This window comes from Condylura cristata, unplaced genomic scaffold (genome assembly GCF_000260355.1).
Source record: "Condylura cristata isolate star-nosed mole 26May11 unplaced genomic scaffold, ConCri1.0 scaffold00041, whole genome shotgun sequence".
NCBI classification, from domain to species: Eukaryota; Metazoa; Chordata; class Mammalia; order Eulipotyphla; family Talpidae; genus Condylura; species Condylura cristata.
Window position 1 is genome coordinate 3,998,302 of NW_004567142.1, and position 24,528 is coordinate 4,022,829.

General features: G+C 52.8%; 2 protein-coding genes across 2 annotated transcripts in view; both read left to right on the forward strand.

The window, feature by feature from the left end:
* Positions 1–1,491, forward strand: part of GLTSCR1 (glioma tumor suppressor candidate region gene 1) — a 63,747-nt gene extending 62,256 nt beyond the window's left edge. Inside the window, exon 16 of the mRNA XM_012733492.1 lies at positions 2–1,491. Within this exon, the coding sequence (XP_012588946.1) occupies positions 2–601 (600 nt within the window). The 3' untranslated portion in view covers positions 602–1,491. The remainder of the gene's footprint in view (position 1) is intronic.
* A 6,406-nt stretch (positions 1,492–7,897) lies between these two features.
* EHD2 (EH-domain containing 2) lies at positions 7,898–23,191 on the forward strand. Its single transcript, XM_004694242.2, has 6 exons — positions 7,898–7,982; positions 9,969–10,469; positions 10,912–11,009; positions 14,891–15,303; positions 20,886–21,050; positions 21,481–23,191. The coding sequence occupies exons 2-6, from the start codon at positions 10,066–10,068 to the stop codon at positions 22,030–22,032; spliced, it is 1,632 nt and encodes a 543-aa protein (XP_004694299.1). The 5' UTR covers positions 7,898–7,982; positions 9,969–10,065; the 3' UTR covers positions 22,033–23,191.
* Positions 23,192–24,528: the final 1,337 nt, after the last annotated feature.

The following is a 24,528-nucleotide window of genomic DNA, read 5'->3' on the forward strand; positions in this document are numbered from 1 at the left end:
CCCGCCGCCGGCCCCCACCGAGCGCAAGTCGCAGGCCCCTGCCCCCCACTGTCCCCGCCTGCCCCTCCGGAAGACTTACCGTGAGAATGTGGAGGCTCTGGGCAGCGGAGCGGCCGAGGGGGCGGCGAGCGGCCGGGCCGGGAGCAGCAGCCCAGCACCCCTGCCCACCAAAGTAGATGAAGCCACCAGCGGGCTCATTCGCGAGCTGGCGGCCGTGGAGGACGAGCTGTACCAGCGCATGCTGAAGGGGGCCCCGGACCCTGCGGCCAGTGCGGGGCAGGGCAGCGGCAGCAGGGATCCGGGCTGGGAGGCTCCCCCGCTGCCCCCAGCCAAACGGCGCAAGTCTGAGTCGCCTGATGTGGACCAGGCCAGCTTCTCCAGTGACAGCCCGCAGGATGACACACTCACGGAACACCTGCAGAGTGCCATCGACAGCATCCTGAACCTCCAGCAGGCCCCAGGCCGGACATCTGCACCCCCGTACCCCCACGCTGCCCCCACCGCCGTCACGCCAGCCTCCCCGTCGCCTCTGCACAGGCCTGAGGCCTACCCACCCTCCAGTCACAACGGCGGCCTCAGTGCCAGGACGTTAAACAGATAACACCGGGCTGGTCTTCCCTGCCTCGTCCCTTTGCTCAGCCGGGACTCCGGGGAGCATGGGGCACAGGGCAGCAGGGCCTCTGACCTCAGCCTTCTGGGGGACACGAGCCGGGGATCCCCTGACAGTTTTTCTTGCCTAAGTTATTTGAGTCACAAAGGCCTCCTCCCCCACCTCCTGCTTCAGCCAGGTTGTTGAGCGGGGGTTGTGGATTTCGGGGAGGGGGCTGTTATGTAAAATGTCACCCCTGCCAAAGGAGGGGGTAACCCTGGTGTCATTTCCTATTTCCCACTTCTTACCACACCGCGCCCCTGCGTGAGGGGGTAGGGACACACCTGTGTTTGCCAGGAATGGGAGTACCCTGGTTGATCCCACTACTCATGAGTGTCGGGGTACCAGTCTTGTCTGTGTGGCTTAGCCAGACCAGGTGTTGAGGGCCCTTGGAGCCCTCAGGGGTCCGGGGAGCTGCTCTAGGGGTATCCCCATCACCCCCCCACAGGCTGTAAAAGGGAACGCAGGATGGAGCTGGTGGACCGGCATCCCAGGACCCTCCCCACGGAGCACCGTGCCGAGTGCACCTGTCTCATCCGTGTGTGCGTCCAGCTCCTTGTCCCATGTCCCTGTGTGCGTACTCTAGCGAGCAAGAGAGATTTCGAACCCTCCTGTCCCACCTCTGAAATCCCGGTACCTCCAAACAGGAAACGGGGTCTTCCTTCCACCCCCTCCCCAACCAGTCTTCCCTCTGTTCTTCCTGCCACAGCCACCACGCCAGATTTTGAAATCTCGGAGACAAAACTAGTACTGTAAGATAAATTTTTTTGTACTGTATTTATTGTGTATAACGATTTTTTTAAAGGAGAATTCTGTACATTTAGAACTCTTGTAAATTAAAAACCGATCCTTTTTTTAAAACTGTACCTCTGCCCCCTCGGCCCCCTTGTTTTTGGGTCTTTGGGTGGTGGTTTGGGTATGGGATTGGGGTGAGACTTGCGGAGAGATTGTGAGGATCTATGCCACCTCTGTTTGTTGAGCACCTACTGGGTGCCTCCTGAACTAGGCAAAGAGAGGCCCCTGCAAGGATGGGGTGAGGTGGGAAACAACCACGCAGATAGTAAACTAAACCAAACACAGGGTGAAGTTCCAAACTAGTGAAGACCAATCCCTACTCCTAGGGAAATACAGGGCTTCGGCCTCCGCCACGCCTCACTCATGGTTTACCACTTGATCAATTTCCTTGTTTTTTGCATGCTTCTGTTTGTTTTTTTTTTATTTATCCATCTATATAAGAACTGGGGTACAGGCCAGAGGTGTGGGGTTGGTGGTGATAGGAGGTTTAGACAGAGTGGGGAGCAGAACAGGCAGATCAACTGAAACACGCTGCTGAGGGGAGCAGCGGCAGGTCAGCAGAGGTCTGCTGTGCCCTGAGTCAGCTTCCTGGCCAGGGATTGAACTTGTGATGTGCTGCAGTGGCTGTGGCTAGCTTCATAATGCTGCGCTCCAACTTCTTGCACCACCAGGCAGGGCCATGTGTTTCTGTTTAAAGACAGCTTATTTGCATAGACTTACAGTCATTCACATGGAACTAATGATCAACAAGACCATAACTGGGCTCTGAAGGCAGCTTATCCAACAGAGTCATGCACTGCTGAGCTTAATGTAGTGTTATTAAGGGACACACTGGTTGTGCAGATGTCACGGAGGGTAATCACAGCCTGCTGCACCCTACACCAGGTGGGCCAGCCTTTGGGGACTGTTGTTTTATGTGCTACATCCACATTGCCAGAATGTCATAAACTGAGGCTTGGCTACTGTTTTCATAGGGTGCCCTTCAGTCTTCCTGCACTAAGCGACATGAGCCTGCATTTCAGTGCCTTGGGGCAATTTAAAATAGTAAAATCACCGAAGAAGAACACACACACACACACGGAAAAAGCAACATAGTCCTCAAAAAAGACTCTGGTTTATAATTGGAGAGGCAAGTGACAGGCTCTTGCCTCATTGGACCTCTGACAGGGACTGTTGCCATCATGGGGGGGGGGGTGCAACTCAAATATCTTGCCAGTCTGTGCATGTCCCCCAAAAGCACTGTGAGTCAGGAGCTTACACATCAGTTTTAACAAGTAGATTCACCAATCAGGTGTCCATTCATGAGGCGGACCAGCGGTAAATAAGGACAGTGTCAGGTGGTGATTTGAGGAAAAATCAAGCAGGCAGTTTTAACAAAATAGCGCAGGTTGAGTGACTTGAAGATCTGACTTTCTTTCACAGGTATAGAGGCTGAAATCCTCATTACATATCCTCACAGGATAAAGGAGGACTTTGTGTGAAGAAAAAAAAAAGCACCTTTTCCCTCTGGAGCTGGGAGCACAGAGTGTGAGCTGGATTCTAGTCCCCTCTCAACCCATTCAGAGAGTGCTTTGTGCAGTGAACAGCCTGCCCAACTGCACATGAAGGGCCTCAGGGTCTGGCCGGAAGGGACCCACCTTGGCTGAGGAGGTGACATTTGAGTCCACATGCAGAAGATGAAGGAGGGAGACCTGTGGGAAAAACATTCAGAAGTAGACAGTGCAGAGGTCCTGAAGCAAGAGCATGCCTGGAGTGCTGAGGAACAGCTAGGCAGCCTTTGTGGCTGCAACCTATTTGAGGGGAGGTGAAAGGAAACTAGGGTTGAGGTCAAAGGAAACAAAGGAGATCTATGGTGTAGAACTTTGTGCTTCCTAGTGAGGATGTGTTCCTAACGAACTCTGAGAGGCAGGATCCGGGAAGTTTCTGAGCAGAAAACTTCAAGCAAATGATTTTTCACCTTAAAAAAACAAAAGGAAACAAGCAAGCTGTGAACCTACTTAAGTCGCCGAGGCGCCCCCTGGCGGCCACGAATGGAACAGACAGCGAGGGCGGAAACTGGGAGACCAGCAGGGCCGTGACCTCGACTGGACCAGGTGATGCCCCTGTTTCTCGGCAGGTCCCTGGAGGCTTGGTGTGGACGGAGGATCGGGAACTGTTCCACGAGGTCTCTGAAGAGGGACCGCCATCCATCCTAGGCCTAGATCTACTACCCCCACGTGCAATAAATAAATTCTTAAAAGAGAAAAGCAGTTCTTAACACCCTTGGGTCCCCACATCCTCCCGCAAACACTACATAGCCTCGCAAAAAAAAAAAAAAAGGCTATTTACCGCCGACTCTTGGGGCCTGGATTCTCGAACGCTGACTGCATACTACTGAACAGAGGAACATCACTGACTAACGTTTATGGAACACTTCCTGGGCATCCTTCCAAACTCTTAGCTAGAGTGTCTCTTTTAATCCTCAAGTCAGTCCCCATGTGAGAGATCACCCCATTTTTCAGATGAGAAAACTGAGACTGTAAGGGATGCAGTGAGGGGCAAGTGGGCGGCTAGTGGGTGGTCTGACCACAGTGCCTAAGTTCTTCCCCTCTGCACATGCTCACCCAGCCTCTGCCAAGGAAGCGTCTGCAGGAGGCTACAGGGGCCAGACAGCTCCCTTCCCTTTGCCTCACCCCTGGGGTGCCTTGGGTCTTAAAATGGTAACCTTCCCGCCAAACTTTTCAGCTGAATGCGAGAATCTTTGGGTCCCATGTCCCACAGCTGAGTCACCTGGGAAAAGGGAGGCCCGAGGGTTACTTCATAGCCTAAGTTATCTGGACACCAGCAGAATCAGGATCCAAACTGACACTGCTCGAAGTTCCTAACTATGAGGCTCTCTAGCTGTCTATTCCATCTGATTTTGTTTTCCTTGAGGTCAAATAAAGGCTTCCCTGGTGGCACAAGGGGTTAGTCTCAGCACTATGAAGCTATCCTCAGGGAGTGACCCACATGGCATGGCAGATCTCTCCTGTCTCCCTGCTGCTCCCCTCAGCAGTGAATTTCAACCTGCCTGTTCCGCTCCCCGTTCCATCTTTGGTGAGTCCTCTTACCCACCACACCTCTGACCCTCACCCCAGCTCTTGTATGCATAAATCAGTAAAATAAACCTTAAAAACATTAAAAGGTGGTTCTTAAAAAAATAATTGAGGTCAAATATCCAAAACATTCATTTTACAGTGCTAACCATTTTTAAGTGTACCTTAAATGCTTCACACTGTGTGGCCATCCAGCCTCTGTACTCGTTTCATCTTACAAAACGGAAACTCTTTTGAACTGGAATAAAAGTCCCAACAATAGACAAAGTGAGGATTCAAACTGGGATGCAGCCTGACAGATATTATTCTGCAAGAACTGTCCCAACAGACACAACTTTGAATTTGGTGTGTATATAGGTGGGAACAGTAAATCATAGACAATGAAAATATAAATATTCTTGACAGAGGGGCTTTTGGGTCTGTGTTGTCGTGACCTAAAGATACATGAGTGTCATCTCTGTGCAGAGGAAGGCAATGCTGGGATTTAATCTTCCTAACACATACACTGTGGAGAGACACAGCTTATGTACCCAGAGCTTTAATCTTCTTTATCGGGCTCCTCAGGCATGGTGGGGTTGAAAAGGCCTGGTTCAGGCAGTAGATTTGGCAGATTTCTGTCTTCAAGTCTTAGGCAGGTGACTTTGCTCTTATCTGTTAGAGCAGGGAGGGGTTGTTCCCAGAACACTTTACGGTATGTTCACCCTCTGTCCCCATGATTTCCCCACCTCCCAATCCCCTGGCCAACCACTATTTTGACTTACTGCCTCAAAGAATTTGGCTACCAGAGCACTTTACCTGCTTTATTTGTTCTTTGGTGACTAGCTTACTTCACTTTGCATAATATCTTCAAGGTTCCCACATTGTAGAATGTGCCAGAATTTGTCTGTCCAGTTCTGACAAAGGAAGGAGGAAGGGAAGAAGGTAAGGGAAAAAAATCTGGGTTTGTGTCTTCGAGGGGAAGAGCCTCCCGAGACTGCAAGAAAGTCAGAGAAAATGGGTAACAGCTGACAACTGGGAGGGAAGTCAGAGGCTGGGTGACAGCACCTGCCTGTAAGTAAGGGCACTGGGCATATTAGCTGTGCTGGGTGGCACCATCAAGGGGCTTATCCGCCCCACTGGCCCATTCCTAGAATAGTGCCTTTAAATGCACAAAATTAAACCCACAAGCTTACAAGGGAGTCGACTATACTGAAATATTATCACTGTATTAAAAAATCAAAAGAACAAAACACAAATCTGAGAAGCTGTGATAGGGTCTGCTGTGTCCACGCATTAATTAGAAATAGCTGGTGGGGGCCTCCCTGCTGGTGCAGGGGTTGTGTCTCACACTATCAAAGTATTGCCAGCCACCGTGGCCTGAGGTTGATCCCCGACCAGGAAGAGCTGACCCACAGGGCGCTCCCCGCTGCTCCCCTCAGCTGGGTGTTTGCATGGATCTGCCTGTTCTGCTCCCCCCTCCCTCTCTGGTGAGCCCTCTCACTCCCTGCACCTCTGACCTGCACTCCAGTTCTTGTATGCATAAATTTTTAAAAACCAAGAGAAAAAAAATAGCTGGTGGGGCCTCTCCAAACCACCGCCATGTGATAAAACATGTGCCATTTCTCTCCTGAGAGTGGCACGGGTCTTGCTGATGCTTTTGGGCTTTGTTGCTCACAATCATGGTTGAAAGAAACCCTACATCTGAGTGCCAACTCCAGATGGCGTATTTTTGCCCCATCCAAGTTCATGGGCCCAGAAATGGCAGGCTGGGAAGCCCTGGGGCACTGTCATCAGGAAACCTGGGCACCATGCCTCGTTCTTCCACACACAGGGCTGAAAGATTCGGCTCCCCTGGGCCTCCATTGCTCTGGATTTCCATCTGGAAGGTAGGATTCAGAACAACGGAGATGGTAAGAGAATCTTGTTTCCTAGGGAAAGGGACAGAGGATCCTTGTCAAACTCTCAGAATAGGTCCTGCACTGTTCTTCATCACCAATTCATGGCCCCTTATTAATATACATATATTTAAGATTCGTTTATACACTATTATGTAATTGTTTTGTCCCAACTTCTGTGACCGGCCACAAGAAAGGAAGGCAGGAGGCAGAAAGACTGAGCAAGCAGAGTTTATTGCTCCGGAACAGCAGCTGAGATGGAGCCCCTAGGATGGGGTCCGCAGCTACTGCCAACTCAATAAGGGGGAAGGGTCTCTTCTATAGATTCTAAACTCAGATTCCAAAGGGGGTGACTCATCGCTGTGTCCTTGATGTGAGGCCCAGTTCGCTGTCACCTTCAGCTAGTCCCATCCAGGATCTCAAGGTCAGTTTACTACCACTTTATCAAGCTTGGATGCAAGGCAAAATTCTTTACCACCCTAATTCAGTCCTTGTCAGTAAATCTTTGGTCACTCCCAACAGTAATATAGTGTATATTATATCTGGCCAAATTATATACATTTATAATTATTTCTATCTAACACTTTATATAGGTTATATTATATATACACGCCATTATATATTACATTAATTTATGATGCCTGTATTAATTAAATGTGTTGATATTAATATATGAACTGTACGTTTGAAGTATGTACAGCTGTACATGAATAATGAATGACATTGTGGTCATCAAAGGAGCACAATGGCCCGTGGCGTGGTGCCATCCAGCCCAACTGTGCAGGGAGCTCTCCCATCTAGGTATGAGTCGTTACACCCTGTGACAGCCTCACAATGCTGAAATCTCCTATTGACACTTTTCTCCCATCATTGGGCAGCATCTGTCTTACCTGTACGATGAGCTGTACGAAGCGATTCCCCCAGCCTCCTGCCCATTGTAAGTGTACCATTCAACGGCGGTGGGTCTGTTCCTAGAGGAGCCTGACTGTCGCCATGACCAATTTTCGAACTCGTTTAGCTCTCCAAGTACCAGCGTTAACGCACCCGAACAGTGAGATATTTCCTGCACACCTTCCGGGCGCTGTTGTAGGCAATGAAGTTGCAGCAGTGAACAAAACAGACCCAAGCACTGCTTTTGGAGACCTGACATGCCTGAGAGGGGCAGGTTAAAAAGAAGTAACGTCAAGGTAGGGGCCTCCGTGGTGGTGCGGTTACATTTATTATTATGGCTGTGGTTGTGTTCTGGTTGCTATTATTCCTGTTAAGAAGAGAGACGTAGATGGCAGCAACACAACTCAAGGTTAAGTGAGGTGGAATTTGAACCCGCGACTGAAAGTCTGAGCACTCTCCTGCCTCGTCAAGGCTCACTGCCACCAGGGGGCGACAGAGGCTATGCGCCAGGTTTGGGGTGGGGGGGTGCCTCGGCCCGCCCCCCTCCCTGCCCCTCCCACCTCTCTGTACCCTCCTCCCGGCCCCACCCGGCTCAGACTGCCCGGGACGGGACCGCGAGCACAGGCCGCTCCGCGGTCGTCTCGGATCCCCGTGGGACCCCCGACCGCTCTCCTGGTCCGGTCGTCTGCGGCTGCAGCGGTGAGTGGCCCCCAATTGCAGTTGCCACATCCCAGCTCCCGCCCCCGAGACTCTCAGCCCCAGATCCCTCAGTGTAACGGTCTCCGGTCTCCCGGAGTCCCCAGTGCCTCCAAACCTGCCCCACCGCCGTCCAGCTGGAACAGTGTCCACCATTCTCCTCTCCTGTCCCCCCAGCTATGGCCCAGTCCTGTTCCCGCAGGCTTCCCCAATCTTTCCTACTTTCCCATCCTCTCAACCAGGGGAGATTCCCTCTGCCGGGGTTGGGGGAGGGTTGCCTCCACCCCCACCTCATCCATCTCTGTCCCTCTTGGGCTGTCCAGCCACCCAAGAGCTCCTCGCCCACCTGGGCAATCCCATATCGTGTCCAGCCACCCCAGGTGTCCTTCCAGAGAGGTTTCCCAGACTCTTCCCTGCCTAGGACACCACCCAGGGCTGTCTCCCTCTGCCAGCACCCTCTGCCAACACCTCAGTTCCTACTCCTGTCTCTCCTTTACCTCTTTGGCTCTCCATTTGCAACTGCTTCTCCCCCTGTATTTTCCCCCTGTTTTGAATTATGAGCACATGAATATTGCAGTTGCAGTTATTTTTGCATTGCATTGCAGTTATTTTTGATATTCCAATTGCCCATCCATGGTCAGTAGGAAGCCTCTGCAAAATAGGTCCTGTGGACCTGTGACTTGCCCCCTGATCTCTGACCCCTTGCCCACCAGCTGATTCAGGCTCACTTGTTCTTTCTTTGCATCAGCCCTGGAATCATCCATTTCTCCAAGAAGCCCTGAATTCTTTGAGTGGAGAATGGTATTTCGAGGCTCCAGTCTGATCAAAAGCCGGTTCTTTGGGGAACGTGGCACAGCCAGAACATCTACTTAACATTAATCAAACTGGGGGTGGAAAAGAGAGCAAAAACCCAAATAACTGCCAGCAGGAATGTAAAGGGGACTCCAGTACAGATCCTACAGAGAACCAAAGGCTAACGAGGGAACAGAGAGAACAGGCCGACTGGGTGGGTACTTGTTCTTCTCCCTAACTCTTCCACTTGTGATAGGACCCTAGGCTCTGAAGCCCCAGTTTGAGAGCTTCTAGGTATTGATTTCATGCCAGTTATGCCAACCACCTGAGCCTGCACGTCCTTACTTGCAAAGTGGGGATGTTAACGGCCCTACCTTATAAGACTGATATGAGATTGAGTTGACTTATGGGTGCCTGAGGTCCCTCATGACCTGTGTGCTTGCTGGTGACCTCTCCCACCGCTGTGTACAGCAAACCCACACGGCTGTTTTATAGCTTCAGGTCTTGGAACCCACCAGCTTTTCTGCCTGAGCACCCTTGTCTAGCCTAATCCCCAAACTCTGCTGATCCTGGGATGAGTTCACCATGCCCCCCATCCCATGCCCACAACTTGACCAGCTGGCATTTGCCAGATCATTGACTATTTAGACCCTAGGTCTTCTCCTCACTGGGGACTCTGAGTAGGTGGAGACTGGTGTCTGGCTTATTTCTGGGTCCATAGCTTCTGGCATAGGTAGGGATTTCTGGAAAATATGTGAAATGATGGACATGAGAGGAGAAGAATGACGGGAGATATTCTTTCAGGCAACTTCCGCATCCTGTCTTTGCCTGGCCCATGGTCTTCTACCCTTGGTTGTCAATCCCCTATTTTCATTCATTCCACCCATTAAATCTCTTTCTCTTCCTCCCATTGGAAAAATGAATCACTTTCTTCCTCTTTCAAACATCAACTCCTGCCAAGCACTACATCTCTCTGCTTTCCTTCCTCTACCCCCGGCAGCCATCCTTCTCCACCCATCCCTGGGTCTGAGGGAGGAGGCCGGGAGCCTGGACCCCTGGTCTGAGAGAGGAGGCCGGGGGCCTGGACCCCTGTTCTGAGGGAGGAGGCCGGGGGCCTGGACCCCTGATCTGAGGGAGGAGGGGCTAGGGCCTGGATTTCTAGGCTACTTCAATGCCTTCCTTCTCCTCTTACTGTAGGTAATCCTCCATCAACACCCTCCTCCTGCAAGCAGGTCTCTCTCCCCCTGCACGTCTTCCTTGGCAAGCCCAGTGGGCAGCAGCGTGTGAGGCCACCATGTTCAGCTGGCTGAAGAAGAGCGGGGGTCGGGGCCAGCAGCCTGAGGCCATCCGTACAGTGACCTCCTCCCTCAAGGAGCTGTACCGCTCCAAGCTGCTGCCTCTGGAGGAGCATTACCGCTTCGGGGCTTTCCATTCACCAGCCCTGGAGGATGCCGACTTCGACGGCAAGCCCATGGTGCTGGTGGCTGGCCAGTACAGCACCGGCAAGACCAGCTTCATCCAGTACCTATTGGAACAAGAGGTGCCTGGCTCCCGTGTGGGACCTGAGCCCACCACCGACTGCTTCGTGGCCGTGATGCACGGTGACACTGAGGGCACGGTGCCAGGCAATGCCCTTGTGGTGGACCCTGAAAAGCCCTTCCGCAAACTTAACCCCTTCGGGAACACCTTTCTCAACAGGTGTGCAGCTGACAGAGCTAGGGTGCATCTTCCTGTCTCTGGTCCCATCTCAATCCCAAGTCTATTTGTGTTTCTCTTCTTTTAAGACCCAATTCCCTTCCCTCTCCCTGATTCACCCCCTCAGCCTGTGGAGCAGGCTACCAGGTTTAATAGCTGGGTGGCCTTGGCAAATGACCTAACCACTCTGATCTGCATCTGGAAAATGGGGATAACCATTGTCCCCATAAAGATTGTCATGAGGAGTAAGTGGATCATTACAGAGAAAGCCTGGAACAGCACCTGGCGCACAGGGAGGGCTCTGTAGGCATCAACTCTTTGTTTTTATACTTTCTATTCTTGCTTTTCTCTTTAAAGCTTCCCTTGTGGTACTCTGTGCAGGCCTGATGTCCCTTCTTATGTGTCCTCTCCTCTTGCCCTGACCCCTGCCCTTCCCTCTGCCCAGGTTCATGTGCGCTCAGCTTCCCAATCAGGTCCTGGAGAGCATTAGCATCATCGACACTCCTGGCATCCTGTCAGGTGCTAAACAGAGAGTGAGCCGTGGTAAGTGAGGCTTGGGCTCTTGTCTGAGGGATGGGGCTGGGGGCCTAGAATTCTGGGTCTGAGGGAGGAGGGGGCCAGGGGACCTGGGCTCCTGGGTCTGAGTGGGGAGGGGGCCAGGGGCCTGGGCTCCTGGGTCTGAGTGGGGAGGGGGCCAGGGGCCTGGGCTCCTGGGTCTGAGGGAGGAGGGGGCCAGGTGGCCTGGGCTCCTGGGTCTGAGGGGGGAGGGGGCCGGGGGGCCTGGGCTCTGGGTCTGAGTGGGGAGGGGGCCGGAGGGCTTGGGCTCCTGGGTCTGAGCCAGAAGGCCCCCAGAGTCTCTACTAGGACTTGATCCTGCATCAGCAGGGCTTGAGGTGGCTGGGTAGCAGAAGGGAGATGGTGGAAGGCTGTGATTTCTCCATGTTGGCACACGTCGTTGAGGGTGGGGGAGGCCAGTGGGTGAACACGTGTGCACAGGCTGTAGCAGCTGCATGTCTGGGCGGGTGGAAGGATAGAAGAAAGAAAACAGCAAGAAAGAAAACAAAGATACACAAAGTCAGAGGCACAGAGAGATCTGGAAGATGAGGTAGCAATAGGTAAAGGAGGCCTAAGAGGGAGACCCAGCAGGCAGGGCACCCCTGGGCCCCAGCCAGCTCCTTGCTGTGGGTCTGGGCCACAGATGGGGCAGGGAAGGGGTTGGGAGGGAGAATCTGGGTGGGGGCCAAGGCCAGCCTGGAATTTATAAACAGCTGTGCAGGGGGAGCAGTGGGGGGTGAATTCCAGCAGGGCCTCTGAGGGAGCCCGGCCCCCACTCCTGCCCCATGCTTCAGCCCCGCCCCAACTAGCCTGGGAGGCCAGGGAATTGGGGCAAAGGAGGCTGCAGTGTGGGGCAGAGGGGACCGAAAGCTGGGTCCCAGGCAGACCAAGGGCAAGGGCTGGAGGTTTAACATGTCCCAGGCCTTGGCCCAGCGAGTAATGTGCAGCCCCTCTCACCCTGGGGAAAGGCTGTAGCTTCCAGAAGGGGGAGTCTTGCCTGCCTGAGGGGGAAGATGAACTCTCTGGAGGGAATTCCTGGGGTACCCACCCAAGGAGAGTGGGAAGGTGCAGTGTCTTCAAGCCAGGGTGGGATGCTGGCTAGGGTCCAAAAGGCTGTGATCCGGGGGTGGGAGGAATGGGCAAGAGCAGAGAAGGGGTATGTCTTCCCTGGCAGTGAGGGGAGGAAGAGAGAGTGAGAGGAAAAGAGAGAACTTGACCTAGTGATGGCGGCTGGATGTCACTTGGTGAGGCTCCGAAGGGTGCTGAGGCTGTTGGATGGTGTGTGTGACTATGTATCTATGTCGTTGTAGCGTGAAATGTGCATGAGTTGAGTGTGTGTGCGAGGGGCTTGTCTGGGGGGGTCGTGGAGTGTGGGTCTGGGCGATTGTGTGATGGAGATGGTGAGTCTGTATGTATCGGATCTTGCTGGGGTTGTCCCTGAGTGAGACAGCCAGCTGCAAGTGCAGCTGTGAAGACCAGCTGGAGAGTGTGTGACTGCATGTATGTAGCTCTTGTGCCATTGTGTGTTTGTGTATGTACTACTGTGTGTGACCATGCCTCGTGGGTAGTAGGTGTGCCAGGGCGCCTCTGTGATCTGTTCCTTCGTGTGGGTCTCCCCATGCTGTTGTGGTTATGAGATCGTGAACAGCAGCACAGCTCCCAGATGATGTGCAAGGCCGTGTCTAAGAGCTGCATCTTGTGGCACAGCGTGTGGCTGTGATGGACCTTGGGGGTGTGCGTATGTGTGTGCGCGTTGGTGGGCTGCGTGGCTGCTGTGGTGTGTAAGCACTGAACGTGGGTGAGTGTGATTGTAGTGTGGTAGGGCCTTGGGCAAGCTACTTAGCCTGTCCATGCCTCGGTTTCCTCATCTGGGAAATGGAAATAACGATCTCTCAACCTCAGCGTTGCCCTGAGGGTTAAAATTAGTCCTGTGTGAGTCTGGCTGGGTGACCCTGGCTTCTCTGCCACGTTGCCCATTCCCACACTGACTCAACCTCCCTCCCCCCTCCCTCCCTGCCCCATGAGACACACTTTCCAAATCCGGGCAGTGTGTGTTTGTGTAGACATTGGAGAGGGAGGTGGGAGCCCAGCTGCTGACCCTCCTGTGACCTGGTCTTTCCTCCCCCCAAACAATGTCCCCTACCACGTTCCGTCCAGTCCCCAGAGGCTGCAAGGAGCCTGCTTCCTTCTTGGCCCAGTCCCCACTCTGCAGCCCCGTGTGGAGGCTCACAGGGCTCCTGCTCTGTTGGCTCCCGCTGTGAGTCTTGAGTGATTCCTTTAACCTCTCTGTGCCTCAGTTTCCTCATTTGGGAAATGGAAATCATAAAAATTCTTCCTGGGCTTCTTTTCAGCACTCAATGAGTTGAGCCCTCCCTGGTGGTGCAAGGGGTTAAAGCGCAGCACTGTGAAGCTGTCAGCAGACACCAGAGTGAGTTCCATCCCCGGCCAGGGAGCTGACCCACAGGGTACAGCAGACCTCTCTTGTTTCCCCGCTGCAGTGTATTTCAGTAGTTCTGTCTGTTCTGCTCCCCCATTTGTCTCTGCTGATTCCTCTCACCTCCATACCTCTGACCTGCACCCCAGTTCTTGTATGCATAAATAAATAAATCTTTAAAATAAAAAAAAATTCAATGAGTTAAATCAGGGAGAGCAGGAAGTGACCTCAAGTGAATCAGCCATAGTTCCCTGCTCTGTCCATTAAGTCCTCATCCTCCAGGTTGCCCCTCTGTAGTGCCTCCTCTAGGAAGCCCTCCCTGACCAACCCCCAGGTTAGAACAGCTGGGCGCCCCCTCAGCTCACGAGGCTCTCTTCCCACACAGCCCAGCCTGACCATTCTGGTAACAGGCCTGTGTCCCTAGTGGACTGTGAGCCTGGGAAGAAGCACGAGGCAGTGATTGTGGGGCTAGCTCTTGAATGTGCTCCCAGGGAGCCTGGTACACATGATGGCTAATAGGTGTGTTCTTTTCATCTCACAACAGTCCCATGAGATAGGTCCTAGTGTGATTTCTTATTACCATAGGTGAACCTGTTTCATGGGAGAGCAAACAGGTTGAGAGAGGTTCTCTACTGGCTGCAGGTCACACAGCAAGTGGGAACAGAGCTGGGATTCAAACCCTCTTCCTGACAGAGGATGTCAACCTCTCCTCAGCTTTCCCAAGCATCGCTTGCTCATGAATGAATAAGTGAACATGCAAAAGATGGAACAATATGAGTGAATGGATGAGTGAGGAAATGACTGATGAAAGGGATGAATGCGTGAATGTGTGAGCCCAGGAGCCAGCTCTTGGGCCTGGTGCCCCCTGGAGGCAGGGACCTGGCCTATGTGTTCCGTGTAGTGTTCCCTGTGCCCAAGACAGGACCTGGTATACCAAAAGCTCTCAGTAAATATTGTTAAGTAAATTGAAACTACTTAACATCGGCTATAGCAGCAGCATAGCCAGGGCCATATGAACTCTGCAGTTGCTGGTTTCTAGAGTGATCTAAAGGGTCCTGGGGAAAACTTGGGGTGAGGGGGCCACTTTGAACACTGGGAAGTCCATGGAGGCACAGAGAGCCGGCTAGGAAACACTTGAGTATGTTAACAACCTGTACATCCATGCCAGTGTGCTTCCGTAGCAGCTGCCTAGTGAGTGACTGAAAGGCGGGAGGGGGTGAGTGTCCCTGTAGCCAGGTGACTGGGGGGCCAGAGACATCATGGTGGAGGAAATTCTGGGGGCAACGGGATAAACTCCTTTATGTGGCGTAGACAGGGATTTTGCTGGTGAGCAACCTGAACATCCGTGTCACCCAGTATCAATCCAAGGTGACGGATGTGGCTGAAAGGCTGGAGGGTGGGGGCTGACGTCTGTGCCCTGTGCCCTTGCCCTCAGGCTATGACTTCCCCGCGGTGCTGCGCTGGTTTGCTGAACGTGTGGATCTAATCATCCTTCTCTTCGATGCACACAAGCTGGAGATCTCCGATGAGTTCTCAGAGGCTATTGGTGCCTTGCGGGGCTACGAGGACAAGATCCGTGTGGTTCTCAACAAGGCTGACATGGTGGAGACGCAGCAGCTGATGCGTGTCTATGGGGCGCTCATGTGGGCACTGGGCAAAGTGGTGGGCACACCCGAGGTGTTGCGCGTCTACATAGGCTCCTTCTGGTCCCAGCCACTCCTTGTGCCAGACAACCGGCGCCTCTTTGAGCTTGAGGAACAGGATCTCTTCCGCGACATCCAGGGCTTGCCCCGCCATGCTGCCCTGCGCAAGCTGAATGACCTGGTGAAGAGGGCAAGGCTGGTTCGGGTGAGTGGGGGCGCTGGTGGAGGGGTGGGTGAGCAGAAGTGGGGGTGTGAGCCCCGGCCAGCACTCGCCTTTCCTCCATCTGCCTCCATACTAGTCACTGACTTTCATCACATTGGCCTTCCCACTCCTACCACAGGGCCTTTGCACGACCTGTAGGAACGTCCCTCCTCTCCAGCCCTCCACCTGCGATCCACATGGCTCACGCCTCACCTCCAAGTCTTTATTCAAATATCTGATCTCTGGAGGGCTTCTCTGCCTTTTTTTTTTTAAGATTTATTTATGCATATAAGAGTTGGGGTGCAGGGGGTAGGGTGAAAGGATTCACCAGAGACAAAGTAGGGAGCAGAACAGGCAAATCTACTGAAATCCACTGCTGAGGGGAGCAGCAGGGCGAGACAGAAGAGGTCTGCTGTGCCATGTGGGTCACTCCCTGATAGTGCTGAGACAATGCCACCACAGAGGCCCTTCTCTGCCCTTCTTTTGAATGAATATACTCTCCCATGGGAGTTCTGCTGTACCCCTTGTCTGGAGACCAAAGCTTTCATCAGTACCTAGTCTTGTGTTCTCTGTGCCTTCATTAGGTTTCTGTATGTACTGCGTCTCCTCCACTTGCACTAAGTGACACAGAATGGGGAATTTTTGTTTGAATGTTTTTGCTACTGTGTCCCCAGTGCCTGCTCAATAAATATTTATTGAGCAAATGACACCGAACAAACACTCACATTCATCAACTCCTTTCTGTGCCTGGCCTGGTGTCAGGTGGCACTGAGCACACAGCAGTGCCCAAGGCCACCCAAAAGGGAAGACACACCCAGACAGCAGTAGCCCAGCATGGTCAGGCCAGGGACTAGGGACTGGAGGGGCAATCGAGGAGAGCTTCTTGGAGGAGGTGGCAGCTGAGATGCAACCTGTAGGATGTGGCCAACAAGGAGGGGCAGGGAGTCTAGATAGTGACTCCCGCAGTGCGTAGATTGGAGATGAGAACATGGCGTGCGTAGATTGGAGATGAGAACATGGCCAGCTGGAAAAGGGAAGATGTGGGTGCTGGGCCCAGGATTGGAGTAACTAAATCTGAGGCTCACCTGGTGCGTGGGAGTCAAGCCTCCAGGGACCTTGGGGCTGTGGCCAGCAACCCAAACTTTGCTTTGCTTGAGGAGCCACAGAAATCTTCAAAGCAGGGAAAGGACAGGGGCAAACTCCAGCTACCTTCTGGAGGGTGGATTCCAGTGTGGTGAGACTGGGCCAGAGACCAGGGAGGAGCCTGGATGAGGACTGGGCTTTGGGGAGAGGGAGGAGACACTGGTCTAAGAGTGATTCTGGAGGCCAAATGGAACATTCTGAGGGGAGGCTGCCAGGATGGAGGTGGGGCAGGAAGCTGGGCAGGCAGGGATGCCAGCAAGGTTATGGGGGGTGGAGGAGCCTGAGGTGTTGGTTTAAGGAGCAGCCAAGAGCTGGTGAGTCACAGCCCCCACCCCCACCCCAAGAATTCTCCTTGGGAGGGAGCTGCCTGGCTTGAACTGGGGCGACTGCTCCAAACCCTGAGAATCCACCTTTCTCTCCTCCTCTGCCCAGGCTCTGGACTGTCTTTCTGTTTTTGTCTCTGGCTCTTTCCTGTCTTCCTCTCCATATCTGTATATACATACATATATATTATTTCTCTGTTTTATTCTTTCTCTAATTCTCTGCCATTCATTCATTCACTCATTCATTCACTCATTCATTCACTCTCTTTCCCATCTTCCCTCTGGCTCTGTCACCCTCCCTCTCTTTCCCGGCTGCCCCCTGGTTTGCCCTTGTACCCCCATCAGGGACTTCTCTGAGAGGAGGTGGGAGGGGGGCTGGAGCCCACGGCCTCAGGGCCGAAGGGCGGGACGGCTGGACACCTGGTGCCCCCGCCAGGCAGGAGGCTACTCCGGAAACCCGTACAAGCCCCAGAGCCCGGACCCGAGCGCCGGCTCACCCCACCCGCCCACCTTATCTCTTCCTGGCACCTTCCCCCGCTTCCTCTCTGGAAAAGCCATCAGAACTCTATGGCCTCCCCTTTCAGGGTCGTAGAGCAGCGGTCCATAGGCCCTGCCCCCTCATACCATTGGCTTGTGCCCCAGAACCCTCCCACTAGATTGACCACACCCCTAATCCAATTGGTCCCTTGGACCTCCAAGCCACTCCTTCCCCTTCCCGCTGCTCCATCCGTGGCTCCCCAGTGCCTGTGCCTTGGGGTTCTTCCCCTGCTCCTGCTGCTCCTAGCCTGCCTGCCCTGTGACACTCCCTCACCCTCCACATTAAACCCTTGGTCACATGTCGTCATCAGAGAACAGCTCACACCTTACACCTCCTCATGTTTTCTCCCAACAGTACGAAGGCCTTTCTGTGCCTCAGTTTCCCTGTCTGGGTGAGATAGAATGTATGAGTCTCATGGCTCTGCCCTTTGGCGGAAGTTTTAGCTGTTCCAAAGAGTTGATAACTTGACGCCAAATTTGGGGGGAGCTTCAGGTTCTGAAGAGGTCAAGATGCCCTGAGCCTTCATGCTGAACTTCCTGAGGTGGCTCAGCGACATTTGTGGGACAGTTACCTACAACAGTTTGCATACTGTGCTAGACCCTGGAGGTACCGCAAGCGGCCAAGCCAGGTCAAGTTTTTTGTTGAAATTACTTTCCAATGGGGAAGTGTTTATTGAACAATATTGCGTATTGAATCAATAATACATGGTGTGTGATATGGACTATGAAGCAAAATGAAGCAAAGGGGAAACTGGTGAGGGACTATTCTAGGGATGTCGGGGAGTGTTTCCTGGAGGGGGCTATATTTGAACAGAGAACTCTGGGGAAGGGGAGAAGGGAGGGGTGAGCTGAATGGTCATCTGAGGAACATCAAACCAGGCAGAGGCAACAGCACATGTAAAGGCCCTGAGGCAGAAATACACATGAATGAGGAGCCCAGGGTGGGTGATGGAGACAGAGTGAGGCAGAGTGGGAGGAAATGAGGATTCAGAACCAGACAGGGGCCACCAACATTTTTAACATTCTCAACCTATGATTCATTAAATAAACGGTAATATGTTTTCAGTTGAACATGTAAGGCAGTGTCATGGTAACGCTTTCAAACTCTGCCAAACATGTTCCCTCCCACCCCTGATCCAACTCTCAGTTCCCTGGAGGCGAGCCTCCTGAGTAGTCCCTTAGGACTTTTCTCCAGATATATTCTATTTTTACTTAAGCATATACATATAATTATTGAGCTTCCTATTTTAAAATATAACATACATGAATGCATAATTCTGGATTTTTTTTATACTTATGAGATCATGGCTCAAGCTCACAGGCCTATTCCACAAATATTTCTTGAGTGCTTTCTGTGTATACTGTACTGACATAGAGAACACAGGTAATAGGTAAGATCCTAGGCCTCTGCAGCTCACATTTTGATGGAAGGAGACAGGATAAGTAGACTAACAGGTAAAGAAAATAATGATTGATTGCGATAAATGTTGTCCCATAGGACAGCTTCTGGGGAAAGTGGGGGAAACCAGCTGAAGGGAAGCCAGGGCTGAATTCCAGGCAGAGAGAGTGGCACGTGCAAAGGCCCTGAGGTAGGAAATGGCTGGCACGCTGGTAAAAAAGAAAGACGGTAAGGAAGCTGTAGCAGTGGGTGGTCTGAAGCAGAGATGGGTGTAGCTGCAGGAGCCAAATCATGGAGAGCAGTGAGGTCCATAAACCTTTGGGTCTCAGGACCTCTTTACACTCTTAAAAATTACTGAGGACCTCCAAAAGCGTTTATATGTACATTTGTGCACCACGTAACAACAGTGGTGACTTTATCTACCTAGGGTGTAAAACTAGAGTTTTATAACTAGAGTTGGTGATTATACCCCATGTTTGCAAGATAACATTTCTCAAAAGAGATCCTGGTTATTGCTCTACACCTGACTGTAGATGGCTTGACTATTTGGAGATAACTAGGAAATGAAACCTAGAAAATGTTTCATATTTATATTATAGATCTCCTATTAATGAACCAATGAATGATTGCATCATCATTAAGGAGTTATTAGGAATATTTATTACAAATGCTGTGAGTTATTGATGTTAATTTACACTCATGCGTAAGTGTCATAAGTGTTAGTAGTCCAGGGTGTCCTTGGTGTTAGAGGAGTTGAAGTCTCAGCACTATCAAACTATAGCCAGGGAGCTGACCCATAGGGCACAGACCTTTCCTGTCTCACCCACTGCTACCCTCACCCACTGCCTATTCTGCTCCCCACTCTGTCTCTGGTGAACCCTCTCACCCCTCACACTTCCAGTCAATACCCTAGCTCTTGTATTCATAAATAAATCTTTAAAAAAGAATTAGTAGTAGAGGATCATTTAAGATACCCATAAACCTAAAAATCCTGTTTTATGAAAATCATTTTCCAAATGCCTCCCCTGCAAAATAATTAGAGGACAGTGGCCCTACATTTGTATTTTTGCCCCTCTCCTTCATGTCTGTTGCTGGGGTACATCTGAATCGGTACATCTGTTCCTGCATTATCATCCAGCTGCAATGCCACCCACATTTTGTAGCCTTTAAGATCTTGTAGCCTCGGAGAACCCTGCCAGTCTATTCAGGAGGAAGTGAGAGTAAAAAAAGACAAATAGTTCATTCCTAATATTATTAAAATAGTTTTGATCATTCAAATTCCTGAAAGGGTTTTGGGAACTCCCTGGGGTTCCTTGGATCACACTGCGAATTGTGGCTGTAGGATCTGGTGGTATGAATTTTGAACCTGAATAATCCAATTGAGACTTTGGAATTGTGTCTTGGGGTCTGGTGTTTGTCCTAAAAACAAACACAAACCCCCAAACCTTCTAATGGCTGTTGTATGGATAAGCCTTAATTGAGGCAAGAGGAGACACCAGGAGACCAGTGGGGTGACTGGTGTGTCTCTTCAGGTGAAAGATGAGGGTGGCTGGGATGGCAGTTGGGAGGGGGGGTGGAAACTGAAGAGAGAAATGGAGAGGAACAGGAGCTGTGAGGAAGCAAAGGGTCACAGAATTGCTGAAGAACTGGCTAGTGCTGTGAAGGGTGAGGAGAATCACACCCAGAATGACTTCCAGATTTCTGGCCTCAGCTGAGGAGGGAAAGATGGGGTGCTGTTTCCCAAGATGGGCACAGCTAAGGGTGACCCAGCCCAGGGGGCTGGGCCCAAATTCCACTGACAGCATTTTACCAGAAAGCTGTCTAGGAATGTCGACCAGGCTCTTTGAGTTCCAGGGAGAGGCCCTGGCCTAACAGGTACAGAAACTGGGCGGGGGGGGGGGGGGTGTGTGGACAACTTGGGGAGTGGTTTAGGAGGGGCTGAAGACCTCAACCCAGGCTGAGCCCCTTGGTGCTAATGTGGAGCATGTCACAGAGTGGCACTCTTCTATCAACGGCAACAGCAGCTCACCTGTACCTGTTAACAATGCAAAGTCTTGGGGTCCCTGCCCCCGTCAAGTGGATCAGGAGCTCCGGGCCTGGGGCCAAGCACTTGTGCTTTACCTGGCCTCCCCAGTGATGGTAAACAGACTCAGGTGAGCAGTCTCCTCCCTTTCCTCCTGCAGGTTCATGCCTACATCATCAGCTACCTGAAGAAAGAGATGCCCTCTGTGTTTGGGAAGGAGAACAAGAAGAAGCAGCTGATCCTCAAGTTGCCTGTCATCTTTGCCAAGATCCAACTGGAACATCACATATCTCCTGGGGACTTCCCTGACTGCCAGAAGATGCAGGTGGGAGGGGTGACGGCAAGTGACAGTACTGGGCTGACACATGGGTGGCCTAGCCCAGGTGTTGTCCCTCCCTGTCACCATCACATCCGTAATCCTTGGGCCTCTCGGTCTTGCTCAAGAAATTAGTGTGGCCACGCTTGGAAAATATGACCCTCCCAGTGCAGGGAACTTTGAAGAGGCCCCTGTGGTCCAGAGAATCGGGGGGGTGGGGGTGGGACTAGCACAGAAGGAGGGTGTCTGGGACTCTGTCATCCAAGTGGCTTCTGAGGAACGGGCACCCAAGTGGGAGGGTATAGTGCTGAGATAGCTGCCTCTGGCCTGTCAGTAAGTGGTTGCAATTTAAGCATTCTGGTAGTTCTAGTGGGCCTCAGATGGTACCCCCTAACTTTTTGGTGCCCCTGTCTCCTCCCACCCGCCTGCTCCCCCACAGGAGATGCTGATGGCACATGACTTCACCAAGTTTCACTCACTGAAGCCAAAGCTGCTGGAGACGCTGGACGAGATGCTGACGCATGACATCGCCAAGCTCATGCCCCTGCTGCGGCAGGAGGAGCTGGAGAGCACCGAGGTGGGCGTGCAGGGTGGTGCTTTTGAGGGTACCCACATGGGCCCTTTTGTGGAGCGGGGGCCTGACGAGGTCTTGGAGGATGGCGCGGAGGGATCGGATGAAGAGGCTGAGTGGGTGGTGACCAAGGACAAGTCCAAGTACGACGAGATCTTCTACAACCTGGCCCCCGCTGACGGCAAGCTGAGTGGCACCAAGGCCAAGACCTGGATGGTGGGCACCAAGCTGCCTAACTCCGTTCTGGGGCGCATCTGGAAGCTGAGTGATGTCGATCGGGATGGCATGCTGGACGACGAGGAGTTTGCCCTGGCCAGCCACCTCATTGAGGCCAAGCTTGAGGGCCATGGGCTGCCCACCAACCTGCCCCGCCGTCTTGTGCCACCCTCCAAACGACGTCATAAGGGATCTGCTGAGTGAGCCAGCTGCTGCCTGCCAGCCCTCCCTCCCTTTTGTTTGCCCTGCTGTGGCTCCCCAGCTCTGGTCAGCTGCACACACACCCCCATCTGGCCTGCACACACCCTACCTGCCTGCCCTGCCCAGCTGTGAAGACAGGGGTCTCCCTCGCAGCCACCACCGAAGGGGGAGTGGCAGAGTAGAGGCTAAGGCTTCTCTGCCTGCCCTTTACACCTCTGCCCTCACCTACACTTGGGCACACTACACTGGCACTAACACACGGTTATCCATGTGTTCATGGTTCATTCGGTATTTATTGAGCACCTACTATGTCCAGGGCCCCTTTTTAGCCCCTGGGGATGACAGCAAAACAGATCAAAATATCTGTCCTCATGGAGCTGACCTTCTTAGGACACACATGCATGACGTGTGTACAAGCGTACCCAGTCTGATCCCTGATCTGGGCAGGACCCCTTGCCTCTCTGCACCAGGGAGAGGCCACCTAGTTGAAATGACTAGCAGACCACCCTGGCCCCTTTACCCCCCTTCCTGTTGCCCAGCCAGCAAGGAGCCCCCACCCCATCATATCCTCAGGCCTTGGGACCATGAGTGGGGATCAAAGGATAGACAAAACTGCCTATTTCCTCAGGGGGACCTCTCTTCAGCCCCTTGTTCTGATTGCAACCCTTTCTTTAAATGCCCCTTTCATCTTTGCTCCTACAGACTTGTAGCCACTTTCAGGTATTCGGTTCTCCCCCACCTGCAAGGGATTGAAAGCCCTGCCTCACCATCCCTCTCCGTCTGGTGATCTGTTTTAGACTGCTAGGACACTGCCTCTCTGCCCACCATCGGGCCACACTTAAGTGCCCCCCTCTAAGATAGAAAGGCCCCAGGGCCTTACTGGTTCCCTTTACAGGGATTTTGTCGGGGGAGGGTCCTCGGTGCTACAACCCTTCCCCCTCCCCTAAAGAGACTGCTCACTTCTACACACACTTTCCTGCCTTCACCTTATATTAGTGCTTAACCTTGGTGGGGGGCTCATGGAAAAAATGGGTAAGAGTGAAATAGGTGGGGATGATGCCCCTCCTGTAGGATGCCCGCTGAGAGTCCCACGCCCACCATCACCCCCACCCCTTGACCGGGAAGGGTCTGTGAACATAAGAGCAAATAAAGTCATGGCTTATTTCCATGTAGGAGTCAGGCTGTCTTGGAATGGGGTGTGTGTTGGGGGGTGGGGTGGGGACTCGTACTTCCTCCCCACCCCCAAGGGAAGGGGAGCCCCGGGCAGGCCTAGAGGTGGGGGGGTCCCCTCCAAGCTCTCAAGGGCGGTGGTGGAGGCCATGACTCAAAGCACCGGAGCTTGATGACTCAGTCCTGGGCTGGGGGCCAGACCAACATATTTTCCGAAGAAAAGTTACCCTGGGGCCCTCCTCCTGGGACATCCCTCCCTCCCTCCTGTGGGGGTTGGGGGGTAGCCTGGGAACCAAGCCCTGTTGAGTGTGTTTGTGCTCGCGCACCCCAGTGTGCACCCCCAACACCTAGGCATGAAACACTTGACAGCTAGCCCAACCGACCATGGGGCTCCTTGAGGGGAGAGGGGCCGCTGCCAACGAAGACTGCAGGCTCATGTCCAGGGGACTCGGCCTCTGCTCTGTGGCAAAGCCCGCGCGCTTTCGCGCGGACGCACACCCGGGACCACACCCGCGGCACCCAGAACAATTTGGGGGGCAAGCTGGCCGCGTGCACGCACGCCCACGCGCCCCGGGGCTCGCGGCTCGCGACTCCCCCTGGCGGACACTAGGAGCCTCGCTGGCCAGCGCCGAATACCCAGTCCCAAGAGTCCCTGCTCAGGTCTCCAGAGCTGGTCATTTGCCCTCTGCACCAAGAGCCGCTGAGCTCCGCGTGGCGCCTTCCCTCTCGGGGCTTGCTTTGCCCTTCTCAGTGGATAACAGCCTGTATGAGGCCCTGGCCACGCACAAAGGCAGGTCAGGTGCCTTCCTTATTCCTCAGTAACAAAGACCAGCTCCGGCGCGAGCTAACGTTTTGATGTTGTGCACAATCTTAGGCGCTTTACAGAAAATCACTACCTCATCCAATCGCCAGAATAACCTGTGAACCGACTCTACCGTTATCCTCATCCTCATTTTAAGATGTGGAAACTGAGGCACAGCCACATAGCTTGGCCAAATGAACGATTCTGAATCTGGAACTTGCATTCTAACAGTGTTTCTTTTTATCGCGTTTTTGTACTTGCAACCTCCACATCCGAAAGCTTTTTGATCTCCAAGGTAACAAGATTGGACTAATCTGAGATGGGAGCATGTCTTGTGCGAAATCCGCCAGTGACAGCTGACTTTTTTTAAAAAATGGTAAAAATAATATTCAGCGAATAATAAGAGAAACCACTTATTTGTTTTATATTAAATAAAAATATTATTGGAGGCCGGAAAAGATAGTTTGCCTAAGGCTACAGCCGATAAGCTACCACCCAAAGCCGCCAGGAATCTGAACATCAGGGAG